The 13,388-nt window shown below is 39.1% G+C and overlaps 1 protein-coding gene across 2 annotated transcripts in view; it reads left to right on the plus strand.

The window, feature by feature from the left end:
• The window catches only part of ENPEP (glutamyl aminopeptidase), an 85,757-nt gene that overhangs the window by 56,006 nt on the left and 16,363 nt on the right, over positions 1-13,388 (plus strand). For both annotated transcript variants that reach the window (XM_047091708.1, XM_047091709.1), the window contains exons 12-13: positions 9,681-9,817; positions 9,948-10,003. In XM_047091708.1, the coding sequence (XP_046947664.1) occupies positions 9,681-9,817; positions 9,948-10,003 (193 nt within the window). The remainder of the gene's footprint in view (positions 1-9,680; positions 9,818-9,947; positions 10,004-13,388) is intronic.

The following is a 13,388-nucleotide window of genomic DNA, read 5'->3' on the forward strand; positions in this document are numbered from 1 at the left end:
AAGTTGTAAATTGTCACCAATAGGTCAAAGCACTATCTGTATCTATTTCCTTCCTTCCTTCCTTCCTTCCTTCCTTCCTTCCTTCCTTCCTCCCTCCCTCCCTCCCTCCCTCCCTCCCTCCCTCCCTTCCAACCATCTGTCCATCCATCCATCCGTCCGTCCGTCCGTCTGTCCGTCCATCCATCCATCCATCCATCCATCCCCCTAAATGAATTACTTGGTATGTACCTGTGTTAAAATCCAGCTGTGGCTACTATGCTAACTTAAATCAACTGGAAATATGTTTCTATAGTCTATCCCCTGCGGTTTGTCTTTTCCTTTCTTGAAAAAATTTAGTAGTATAAAAACAAGGAGACCTTATCTCATGTTCTCTCCTTCAGATGGCTGAAAAAATAATAGGGCATCCTAGAAGATTACTACTTTTCATACTTTTACCATCGTACGTGTTTTACATTTCAAAATCCTTTCTTTTAGAAGACAAATGATGCTCTTCTTCACCCCATCCCATGCAGGTTTTGTTTCAGAAAAGCATTTGGCATGGACTCTCCCTTGTGACTTCTTAGGGATAAAAGTAAATAATCTATCCTTTATTTACATATTTGCTCCTACAAAATAGTGTAAAATATTAATTAAGTGTGATTTCCCCTAACAAGTAAATTTTCATCCAATTTCCAGGAGGTTGATTTTTTAAAAAAACCTCATTGAGATAAAATTCACATATTATGCAATTCACCCATTTAAAGTGTTTTTTATTACATTCACAGGTATGTGTAACCATCACCACAGTCCAGTGTAGAATACTTTAATCACCTCAAAAATAAATTCCATGCCCTTTAGCTCTCAATCCCTCTATCCTTCTATACCCCAGACCTAAGCAACCATGGATCTACTGTCTGTATAGATTTGCCTATTTGGACATTTCCTATAATGAAATGATATACGTAGCATTTCATGGCTAGCTTTTTACATTTAGAATAATGTTTTCAAGGTTCATCCATGTCATAGCATGTATCAATACTTCATTCTTTTTTACTGATGAATTATATTCACATCGTATCGGTATACGACCTCTCATTTATCTATTTATCAGTTGATGGGCATTTGGATTATTTCTACTTTTTAGCTGTTAATGCCGCTGTAAACATTTGTGTACAAATTTTTCTGTGAATGCAGTAGGTTTTTTTCACCTTTGGGGTTTTTTACTTTTATTATAAATTTGTGTGTGTGTGTGTTTAATTTTTACTATAAATTCTACCAGCTTTGTTACTGTCAAGGTAAGCATCCTTTCTGTTGCTTTTGCTATAAAACTTTCTCTTGATCATTTATACTAACAATTACTTTGATTGTTACGGTCAACATTCCTCCTGAATTCCTCTAGACTTCCCAGATCAATGCCATTTTGTCTTACTATTTTTTATATGATTATGTTTACTTGAATACTGAACTCTATCTTTTGTGATCTGCCTTTTGACCATTTTCTTACTCATAAGCATGTGTCAATGGAAAATGGAGAAGACAAAAGAGACACTTTAAAACGTGCAATACCACTGATAAAGCACAAAATGAGGCTACCATTTCATTGGAAAGTTCTCAGTGAATTTGGTTTAACATATTACTACATATATTTGCCATTGGTTACCATTGGTTAACTGAGGGTTAGAGGAATGCTTTGGCAGCTTCTTGATTTGCTGTTAACAGGTTTAAAAGCATGAATAATTTGTCTATGCTAACAGCATTTTCATGGAATGAGGTTTCTGTAAAAGTGAATTTTCCAGATAACTAAGCTTACTCAGGTGTTTTGTTTTTTTTTTTTTTTTGTTTTTTGTTTTTTTCAACGTTTATTTATTTTTGGGACAGAGAGAGACAGAGCATGAACGGGGGAGGGGCAGAGAGAGAGGGAGACACAGAATCGGAAACAGGCTCCAGGCTCTGAGCCATCAGCCCAGAGCCCGATGCGGGGCTCGAACTCACGGACCGCGAGATCGTGACCTGGCTGAAGTCGGACGCTTAACCGACTGCGCCACCCAGGCGCCCCTTACTCAGGTGTTTTGTAAAATAAACTTGAAGAGTTAACAATAAACATTTTTTACATGAATTATGTACTTAGTAGACAAAATATATGAATAATAAATTTAATCCTTATTAATTAATTAGTTCTTTCAAGCAAGTATTTACTGAGAGCTCACTTATGTGCCAGACACAGTGGTAGGCATGGAGATAATGCTGAGGGGGAAAAAAATCCTTACCCTCTCCATGCTTACTGTCTGGGGAGGTGCAGACGAGTCAGCAGGCAAATATGTGTCCTAAGTGTCTGGTGTGGCCATGGGGGCTCACTGAAGGAAGCACCAGTCCAGATTTGGGGGTTCAGGAAAGTTTAAAGAAAAGGACATCTAGGCTGAGAGTTAGGGGTGGTAGAAGTAGTGTTTAAATGGATGATAGGATTGACCAAGTGTAGACAAGAACTGTGCTCTGGACAGAGAATGCTAGTGGGAAAGTGAGGGCAGACGGCTCTCCCAGCAACTGTATCCCTCTGTCTTTACATTGAACACATTTTTTTGTGTGGCTATAACTATTGATTTAGCTGTCTTTCCCCTCCCCAGAGAATATTTCTTAAGGAAATAGAGTTTATTGGGTTTTGGTGTTGTGGTTGTTCTATACATTCAGCAGGTACCCAGTAATTGTTTATTGAATGAATAAGTGAAAGAATGAATGGAGAGGCTCTAATGTTTACAGGCCTTTGAAGACAAACATGTCTTTATCTGAAATTTCAGAATCATGACTGCTCCCTTAGCCAGAAGCAAACTAGACATCTCTTCCTACTTCAAAGTGCCTGCTCCATTTTTAGGCTATGCAATAAGTTCCTGTTTCCTGTTTAAGGACATCTTCAGTTCTCAACTCAGAGCACAGATGACAAACACGTCCCAAGTGCACTGAATGGACAATCAGCTCAGGTTACCAGCCCTACCACCCTCCTCTTGGTTTCTCTGATGATTCATCAGTTAGAGATTTCCCAGGCAATGTTGGGACTTCCCCCAAGGCCTTCTATTTACATTTGTGTTGCACATGATATTTTAAACATGAAAAAAATTTAACATGTAATTTATAGAGGACCTCTATCACAGACTCTTCTCAGGCTCTTCTAACCTGCCCTGCATAATCTCTCTTCTCACTGTTTATAGTATGTTTTGTGCAATCAGTTTAACCAATCCTTCCTTATTCCTACTATTATTGCTTTATATTTTAAATATCATTATTTAACATCCATATGCTCTGTCTTTTCTTTTTTAAGTAAATTATAAACTCCTTGAAGATACAATCTATACATCAAACTCCTTGATGACAGGTCAGGAAACCACCCTATTCCCAATGAGGTTCTGTGCACAACTTAAGACTTACTAAGAGTTTAGTAAGCCCTTGCTTCATGAAGGCTTGTTTGCCTTCAGACTGCTGTGCTTTTAGAGGATACGTGTGTATATTTAGTTATGTATATTTAATTATGTGTATACTTTAATTATGCCTCTATCCTTAGTACTGCCTACTATTTTGTCAGTGCACCTACATTTAGTAGTATACCTCCTTTTTTCTTTTTAATCTGCTGCTTTCTAACATTTAGAAGACTTGAAGGTCATCACATGATGCCAGATAACTAATCCTACTAAAACATAATATTTTAAGATAGGTGTTTGGGGGCGCCTGGGTGGCTCAGTCGGTTGAGCGCCGACTTCGGCTCAGGTCACGATCTCGCGGTCCGTGAGTTCGAGCCCCACATCGGGCCCCTGTGCTGACAGCTCAGAGCCCGGAGCCTGTTTCAGATTCTGTGTCTCCCTCTCTCTGACCCTCCCCCGTTCATGCTCTGTCTCTCTCTGTCTCAAAAATAAATAAACGTTAAAAAAAAAAATAAGATAGGTGTTTGTAATGGCCTAAGTTTCTCCTAGGCCATAAGAGATGGTAATGACTTTGTGTTAGCCATTTTCATAAATCTTTCAGGTCTGAGAATACATTCTGGATGGTTTAGATAGCCAAATTTTGACTACATATAAATAGAATATTACTAGAATTTTATGGTAGTTATATTTAAGTATATTTCATATCAAAATAATTATGGGTGTATATTTTTTAAAATTTAATCACAAAGAGAAAGAAGGAGAGACTTCATTCTTTCAAGCTGAGCCTCTTGGAATGTTTGAATTTTGATTCAGTCATTATGAATTCAGTTTTGCAGATTCAAAAGCTCAGTTTCATCAATTCATCCCTGGTCAACCAAATCTTGAAAGATTTATTCACACAAAGCAAACATATAAGAATGCTAATTTGTTAATTTATACAAATAAAAATATACTGGCCAAGGTGAACCAGAATACTCATGCCAGCTAAGTAGGTATCTCTTTCCAGGAAGAAAGTTTACTTAATAAGAGTAAAGAGAGAGTTAAGGTAGATCAATTATTTTAGAGATTTCATCAAGCTGTGATAGCTTTATATATTGCATTAACCAGGGGAGTCTAATTATTGTATTTAGAGGCTATTTTGATGCAATAAAAGTTTCTTATTCATGCAACAGTCCGATGGAGGTATTCCTCACCTGCCATCTCTTCTAGGTGGCTCACTCCCAAATAATAACTTAGAAATCCTGTTTTTCTCCTCCTCATGGCTCCACCAACCCCCTGAACTTTCGACTCCTCTGCTAGGTCTTTGCATCTGACCAGAAGACAGAGGAAGATAATGGAAGGACCAAGTCTAGAAGTGCATCTATCACTTCTGCGCACAATTTGTGTCCAGATGTCAGTCCCATGTTGCTACCTAACTGCAAGGGAGGCTAATAAATGTAGTCTAGCTGTATACCCAGGAGGAAGAGAGGAGTGTGGTAAATCACCAATAGACCTCTGCCACATACACTGTTCTCTATAGGAGGCAATGTGTTAAAGATATGAAACACATGTACCAGCTCAACGGTGCACCTGCTTCCCTAGGCAGACTGAGACACACTGACAGATCTTTACTACCCAACTCTTCTTTGCAATTATTTTTTCCCAAGCAACAAAACCATCACCAGTGATAATCCTTCATCATGGTAGCCAGGTTGCATTTTCTAGATTCCCGTTTATTATATATTACATGTTAAAACTACCCCTTTCTTTTTAGGGAGATTCTTTAAGCCACTTGCTGAGATTAGGAGGGACTCCATAATTGTTACTAGCACAATCATTAATATTTTCTTAAATAAGTGATTTGTTGAAACTTTTACCACAAATGTATAACCAACCAATTTTATAATAGATCATTTAGTCTTAGTTTAAGAGAGTAAAGCTTTCTTCCTTGACTCTAAATTCTGATACTGCATCCTACTAGAAATTTTTAGCTCCCCAAGTGTAAATTGTGTGTCATTAGTCAAAAATTACTACTTTTGTATTTTTCAGCTGTTTTACTATTAAGTGATGCACAAACTGTCATTTTACGCTGAAAAAGAATTTGCTTAAAAGTTCAATGCAACAAAGCATTTACATCACTAAAGAAAAATGTTTCTTTCTCTACAATTATCAAACTCTCACAAGCTTGATAGTCTAGTTGTCTAAAGTTTGTTATAATTATTTATATAAAATGGTATACCTGCACATCTCAGAGATACTGTGGGTTTGGCTCTAGACTACCACAACAGAGTGAATATGGCAGTAAGGGAAGTCAAACAGATCTTTTGGTTTCTTACTACGTAACATAAAAGTTACATTTACGCTATACTGTAGTCTGTTAAGTGTGCAATAGCATTATATCTAAAAAACAATGGATATACCTTAATCAAAACAATACTTTATTGCTACATTTACTAACCATTATCTGAGCTTTCAGTGAGTCTTAATCACTGAGCACAGATCACCATAACAAATATAGTAATAACGAAAAAGTTTAAAATGTTGCAAGAATTACCCAAATGTGACACAGAGACACAGGTGAGCAAGTGCTCTTGGAAAAATGATGCCAATGGACTCGCTCCATGGAGGGTTGCCACAAACCTTCAATCTGTAAAAAAAAAAAAAAAAAAAAAAAAAAAAAAAAAAAAGGTAGTATCTGCAAAGCACAATGAAGCAAATTTCAATAAAGTGAGGTATGCCTGTATTAAAGAACTGTTACATGAGTTCTGTTACTGAAGTTATCTGGATTGAAATTAATTAGCCCCTGGATGAAATTGTGAAAAAGGAATTATCCGTCTTCTCCACCATCCAGACAAATAAAAGAAAAAGGGAATTTTCTAGAGAGAACTCCTACCCAGAAAGAATTCATGCAACACTTTTATACATAAAACTAGCAAGAAACAGAACAAGACAATTTATAAATTGAATGACAGGTTGTTATGTGGCCATTAAATTTCCATTTCACATACAGGTATTCTGTGCTTTCTGAAAGTTCATATTCTGCCATTTCATGTTAAAACAAGACCTATATTGGTATGGTAATGACTTTTTTTATAAAAATGAACGTGCTCTTTGGATTTCTTTCGGTTAGCAAAAACAGGTACTAACGTAGATCCTTTGTAGAAACAAAGTGGTATTATACGGACTTTTAGAAAGTGGGAGATACTCTTCTATGTCATTTCAGCTTATGAAAGGTTTCACAGGAATGCATTACTTTCCCCCTGATAGTGGGGGATCTCTGCATAGAAAACAAAATTTCAAGGTGTTTACAATATACATTTTTTTAAGTTTATTTATTTATTTTGAAAGAGTGAGAAAGCAAGAGTGAGGGAGGGGCAGAGAAAGAGGGAGAGAGAGAGAGGGAGGATGGAGGGAGAGAGAGAATCTCCCAAGCAGGTTCCATGCTGTCAGCGCAGAGCCCGATGCGGGGCTCGAACTCATGAACTGAACCAAGAGATCATGACCTGAGCCAAAATCAAGAGTCGGTTGCTTAACAGACTGAGCCACCCAAACGCCCCCTAAATATACTTTTAAATGAGAAGGATTACGAATCCTAAAAACAGTAAAGTTCCATTATGTGTACTGTGTGCGTGTTTATGCACATATATAGACGACACACATGCAGTAGAAATAAGTATTACATTAACTATTGGTGGGTAATTTTCATATTCTTCATTATGCTTTTTTTTGTTATCTTCCAAATACATGTTTGGAACTGTAAGGAACACATACAACCGTTAAAATCAGAAAAAAAAATAATGGTAAGTGGAGAAAGGAAAAGAAACATATGCCCTGACTTCCATGTGCCACGGGGAATGGCCACCAGTATTTTTAGTCCTACTTACTTCACTATGCAACTAAACAACCCAACAGTCTTTTGCTGTTGACAACTGTTCTGAAGGTAGCATGAACTTGGAAAGTCCATAACTACTGACTTCCTGGATCTCAGCTTCCTCATCTATAAAGTGAGAAAAATCACAGTAACCCGAGACAGGCTTAACTAGGTATATATAAAGCACACTAAAATACTGCAGTATTTAGATGGATTGCCAGGAACTTCTCAATGTTATTTATATTTGCCTTGCTATTTATAGAACTGTGCCATATCCCCTTTCATAATAATGAGGATAGCTACCATCTGTTGGACAAATCACTGTGTGACCAACGCTTTACTGATGTTATCTTATTTAATCTTCACAACAGTCCTGTGAGGGATTTTTATCCCTATTTCCCTTATGGTGAACTGGGACACAGAGAGGTCAAGTGATTTGGCCAAGATCACACAGCTAGTCAGTCACAGAGCAAGGGTTTTATCCTAGATCTGTCAGACTCGAAAGTTCATGCTCTTTCTCCTGTAACATATGTCTCTGTGCTTAGCAAGAGGCTCTCCTCCAGATCCAAACATCCAAAGTGTACGGTTGCCAAAAGATTAGCTTCCTTTCAACAACCTGTCCATGGGAGAATGACAAAGAAAGATAAATACTACGTGAGTGAGGTAAAGGTTTATAATTTGTCAAGTACCTCCTCTGAACGCTCCTAAAAAAAAGTATTGTCTTGCTGAAGAGCTTACTCATGTATTATGAAAAACTACTGCGTCCTGGAGATCTTCCAACCCTCGTGAACACTTCCAAAATTTAAATCATCTTTCCTCCCAGACTAACTCATCTTCCTCTACTCCGTAATGGCAACATCATTATTTATCCAATCATGCAAGCCACTTTCCTCTCCTCTGACTTTCCACATCAAGTAAGAAAACCAACTGTTGCTTTTCACCTGTGATGTGTCTCTTGAATGCATCACTTCCTTTCTTTTTTCGTTGCCTCCACATTAGAGTAAGCCCTTATTCCCCCTTGCCCTACGTTATTACAGGAGACTCTAAATCTCCTCCCAATATCTCTCTCACACCACTAGCAAAGGTTATCTTTCTATGAAGCAGACGTGAGCATGGTATTTCCCTGCTTAAAAATCTTCTCTGTCTCTCAGAAGACGGAGTCCTTCACGTGGCATGTGGCTCTTGTACTTTGAAGAGCCAGACTTTATTTCCAGCTTCATCCTCTATTTTCCGATATCACATCCTACATCCTCACTACATTAAAATTGAAAATTTTCAAATATACTAACTATTCTCACACCATTACTTACACTGCATATTGTCCATGCAAACGAGAGAGTGTATGAATTAAAGAGTATAGGAGTAACACTAACAAATAAATACTGGTCGTGTCAGAGCACAGCTATTATTTTTCAACGTTTATTTATTTTTGGGACAGAGAGAGACAGAGCATGAACGGGGGAGGGGCAGAGAGAGAGGGAGACACAGAATCGGAAACAGGCTCCAGGCTCTGAGCCATCAGCCCAGAGCTCGACGCGGGGCTCGAACTCACGGACCGCGAGATCGTGACCTGGCTGAAGTCGGACGCTTAACCGACTGCGCCACCCAGGCGCCCCACAGCTATTATTTTAAGTGAATTTTTTTTTTATCTTACACTTAAGTCTCTGTTCCTTCAATGCTGAGCTTCTAAAATCTATATGCTAGAGCCCTCTGTAAATACTGGATGCTACTTTAGAAAGAGAGTTCATTTGGCAAATCCATTGTTGAAAAGCATTGATGTGATCAACTGAAATAAGGAAACAGAAGACTTTACAAATATAAATAAAATTGGAAGAGCAAGTATGAAATGGATTACAAAATCAAGAATGTTGTATTTGGATTTCAGTTCTATTGCGAGCCTTCTTGACATTTTAAAAGCATTACTGATGCTCAAATCATTGTTCTGCTAGGCAATAGCCATTTCCATCAATTTGAATGTTGATTCTAATAAATAAAGTATTCTTTGAAATGTTTACATTTTTATCGCCTCCCCAGGCTGCCCAGTGCTTATTCTTTGTGTAATTCATCCATCACGATTAGAAATATGCAGACTACCCCCAGAAGCACGAACCACTCTGTCTTTGGGCATTGTTTACTTTTATTGAAGGATTGACAAGCACAGAATTATTTCACTCCTTTGGCAAGCTACTACCAGTAAGAAGTATAAGTCACAAATCACAGGACGCTTATTTACATAAGTTATTCTTTTTCAGCTCACGTACTACAGTGACATTCTAAAATTAGGCAACTAAATAAGAATTAGGCTTTGGGGCTTTGGATCCAAATCAAACTTGACTCCTCGAGCTGATATTTCTTTTCTTTTCTTCTGACCCTCTGGGCCTAATTTCTCTGTGTTTACAGTATATGCAAACATGTTTCTCATTAGTGTTTATTTACTACCACAGGAATCACTTTGAACTCTTCTAATCCTGCTGGAAATGTTTTTCTCAAAATAAACCCAGATCATATTGGGTTTTATCGTGTAAATTATGAAGTACCAACTTGGGAATGGATAGCTACCAATCTTTCCTTCAACCACAAGGTAAGAGTAGCAGTGGTTGTGAATTGTTTTATTGTTGTCCTAAGAACAACAGCTTGAATGATATTAATTTTTTTCAACATTCTTTGTTTTAGAAATTGTGCTTCTTACCTCATTTTCTTCTTCTTCCCAGGGGTTTTCTTCTGCTGACCGCGCAAGTCTTATCGATGATGCTTTTGCCTTGGCAAGGTGAATTTTGGAATGAGTTTAGACTATTTAAAATACTATGGATTGTATCCCAAATCTCTTTTCTTAATGAGTTGCAACAATGTTCAAGTATTAGTTATAGCTTAAAATATCCAAAGCCACTATTGATAACATTATTGTTTTCCTTAACTCTCTTTTTAAAAACCCATATAAGCCTCATAGCCCAAATACTGATATTAGCTCTTATCAGACCCACAAAAACTCACCTTTAAGTAGGGTTTGACTATACCAGAGCCCTTGAGCTAATTAGGAGTGACATTTGCAAATGCTCAAAAGTGCACTTGCATAATTTGATATAATAAAATGACAGTGTATTTCATTAACTTAGTTCTGTGAGCCTAACTAAGCCCATTGTATCATTTTATGGCCAGAGTTGTCAAATCTTGTTGAAGTAATCAAGGTAAAAAGAATGAAACATGGTGCTCTAGGATTGATCAGAACTAAGGTACTGTTTAAGAAATTTGACTTTTTTTTTCCCCCATGGCTTGAACGTAACCTACGCTTAGAAAAAAAATCATCAACATATATTAGGGAAATGGAGGAGTAGTAACCACAGTACCTTTGAAGGTTTTTTTTGTTTTGTTTTGTTTTGTTTTCAAGTAGTCTAACACCACTAATTCAACTGGTATTTGTTGAATTTCTGATACTTGTAGGAGCTAGGGACACAGCCACTGGTTTCGTGGCTTTGTAGTGGCCTCATCCTAGACATAAAAAAGCCTTCACTGGCCCCTTTGTCTGGGTTGGATGTCCCTTTTGCGGACTCTGTATTTCACCATGATATGATATGGTCATTTCTTATTAATTGTCCATCTCACCTACCAAGCTACCAAACTGTAAGTTAGTGAGGGTAGGAGCCCAGATCATGTTCCCGGTGTATTTTATTCCCAGCTCCTGTGACTGGCCCATGGCAGAAGCTCATTAAATATGAGCTGAATACATACCTGAGGGATAGTATGCCAGCACTAAAGGAATGAGAGAACTATTTTACACAGACTTCCTCGATAATACACTGGAAGTCAGAAAACCTTCGCGACAGTTTTAAAGGAGGGAATGAGTAGGGCTAAAAAAGGAGCTGGGAAACCAGATTAAAATCTTGGTTCTGTATAACCTTAAGTAAATTTCTTAACCTCTCTCTGACTCTTGAGTAGAATGGAGGTGACCTGGTGAGACTTGTAAGAAATAAATGAAATAATGTGCATAAAGCGCCCCAAACAATGTCTGGCCTGTAGCAAGTACTTAATTCAAGTGTATCCCTTGACTGTCCCAGACACTGCACAGGCCTGGGAAATTAAGTGGTAAAGGAAGATAATATTTTAAAACATAATAGAACCATTAAGAATTCTTTTTGGGGGAAACTCTCCTCTGAATGCATCATGACCTTTTCCAAAGCTTGGCATCTTCTTGGCTGTTAGAAATTACACAGAATGGCACTATCTTTCTTTATGGTTTAATTCCCATCACAACACAATGCAGACAGTTCTTTTTGCTTTAAGAAGTGAAAGCCTCTTGAACAGCTCTCTCTGGGGGAACTGTGTATAAAGCAAATAACTCATGGAATTGAAAGACTTTCTCGCATTTGCTCAGCTCCTCGGCCACAGCCCCGTAAAATTTTGAAAAGATAAGGAAAGGAAGAAAGTGAAACAAATCTGAAAACCAAAAAGTATGTAGAGTCACACAGCAACCCATCTGGAAAATACCTGAGCTACCACCTGGGCTATTGAGCTATCACCCAATTTCTTTCTGTAACACATGAGGAAAACAAGACTCAGGGAAACAGTCCACTAGTGTTGACTGCAGCCAGGTACAGATCACTCTGAAGCTTTAGGGAGAAAAAAGCAGAAACACATCACATTCACACACAACACATTCAGATCACTCTGAAGCTTTAGGGAGAAAAAAGGAGTTACACAGGTAAGTGCCTGGGGTAGGATAAGAATTCATGCAGTTCCGCTCGGTTGTTCAAAGAGAAATGTAACTATCATGTTTCACAAGCAGGACTAAAAGAGCACATCTAAAAATAAATGCATTCTTGATTCCCCTGTCCCCAAATTTGAGGAGCCAGTACTCTTACTGCCCCGGATAAATATCCAGATGGGTACATTTGTCTAAGACAAGGAATAAAAATGCTTGCAACGCTTCAAGTCCCCCAGACAGGCTCAGTTTGAGTAGATGGCCAGTCCAGTAAAACCATCAAAGTTACCAACTTCCTTTAAAGTTCCTCCCTGCCCCCAACTCAGGCAGGTTGTAGGCCGGCTACTTGCAGCAGGAACAAGGTGCTTGATGTCCTCCCCATTGTTCGGCATGGAACTTCTACTTTTCCCCGCCCTTACTGGGCTGCCTCTGCTTCCTCCAGACCTAAGGCAAGGAGAGCCAGAAGGGAGAGCAGGTGAAGGGAAGAAAGAGCCTGACATACTGTCCACATTTGGTGCCGTCTGAACTTCGTAGATGTTGAATACTGACTCTTTTCCTTGTGTGCTGTTTTCTTCGGGTGTTTGCCATCCACACCCATTTTTTCAACGTTTATTTATTTTTGGGACAGAGAGAGACAGAGCATGAACGGGGGAGGGGCAGAGAGAGAGAGAGAGACACAGAATCGGGAACAGGCTCCAGGCTCTGAGCCATCAGCCCAGAGCCTGACGCGGGGCTCGAACTCACGGACCGCGAGATCGTGACCTGGCTGAAGTCGGACGCCCAACCGACTGCGCCACCCAGGCGCCCCTTTCCACACCCATTTTTATTGCTAAGAGTCTTTCTCCTGCAGTTCCTTGAGGTGAGCAAGTGAAAACCTCAGAACCACCTCTGCTCCACAGGAAGTATTCATGTATCTTTTCTCCCAGCATAGTCTGGAAGGATGGGCCACCCCATGCAGTCTTATCTCTTCACTGTGAGGCCAGAGCAGTAGTCAACCATAGTCTCTTATCCTTTAGATTTCTTGGGGTATCAGACGCCAGGCCACTGTGCCTCCAAACTGCGGGTTACACAGGTAAAACTCGTCAAGTGGTGTCATTAAAGCCTCTTTTCCTAAGCTTGACCTAGGGGGGAAAGCCTCTTGTATCCCTCTTTCCCCTGTGGAAGGAGAGCATTCATAGGACACTGACAGTGCTCCCAAAAGCCCTCTTTTATTTTTATTAAAAAAATTTTTTTAATGTTTATTTATTTTTGAGAGAGAGAGAGAGAAAGAGACAGAGTGTGGGTGGGGGTGGGACAGAGACAGAGGGAGACACAGAATCCGAAGCAGGCTCCAGGCTCTGAGCTGTCAGCACAGAGCCCGACACGGGGCTCAAACCCACACACCGTGAGATCATGACCTGAGCTGAAGTTGGATGCTTAATCGACTGAGCCACCCAGGTGGCCCCCTAAAGGCTTC

This window comes from Lynx rufus, unplaced genomic scaffold, assembly GCF_022079265.1.
Source record: "Lynx rufus isolate CCGP_SWC_20201006 ecotype Redwood Valley unplaced genomic scaffold, mLynRuf1.p SCAF_3, whole genome shotgun sequence".
Classification (NCBI taxonomy): domain Eukaryota; kingdom Metazoa; phylum Chordata; class Mammalia; order Carnivora; family Felidae; genus Lynx; species Lynx rufus.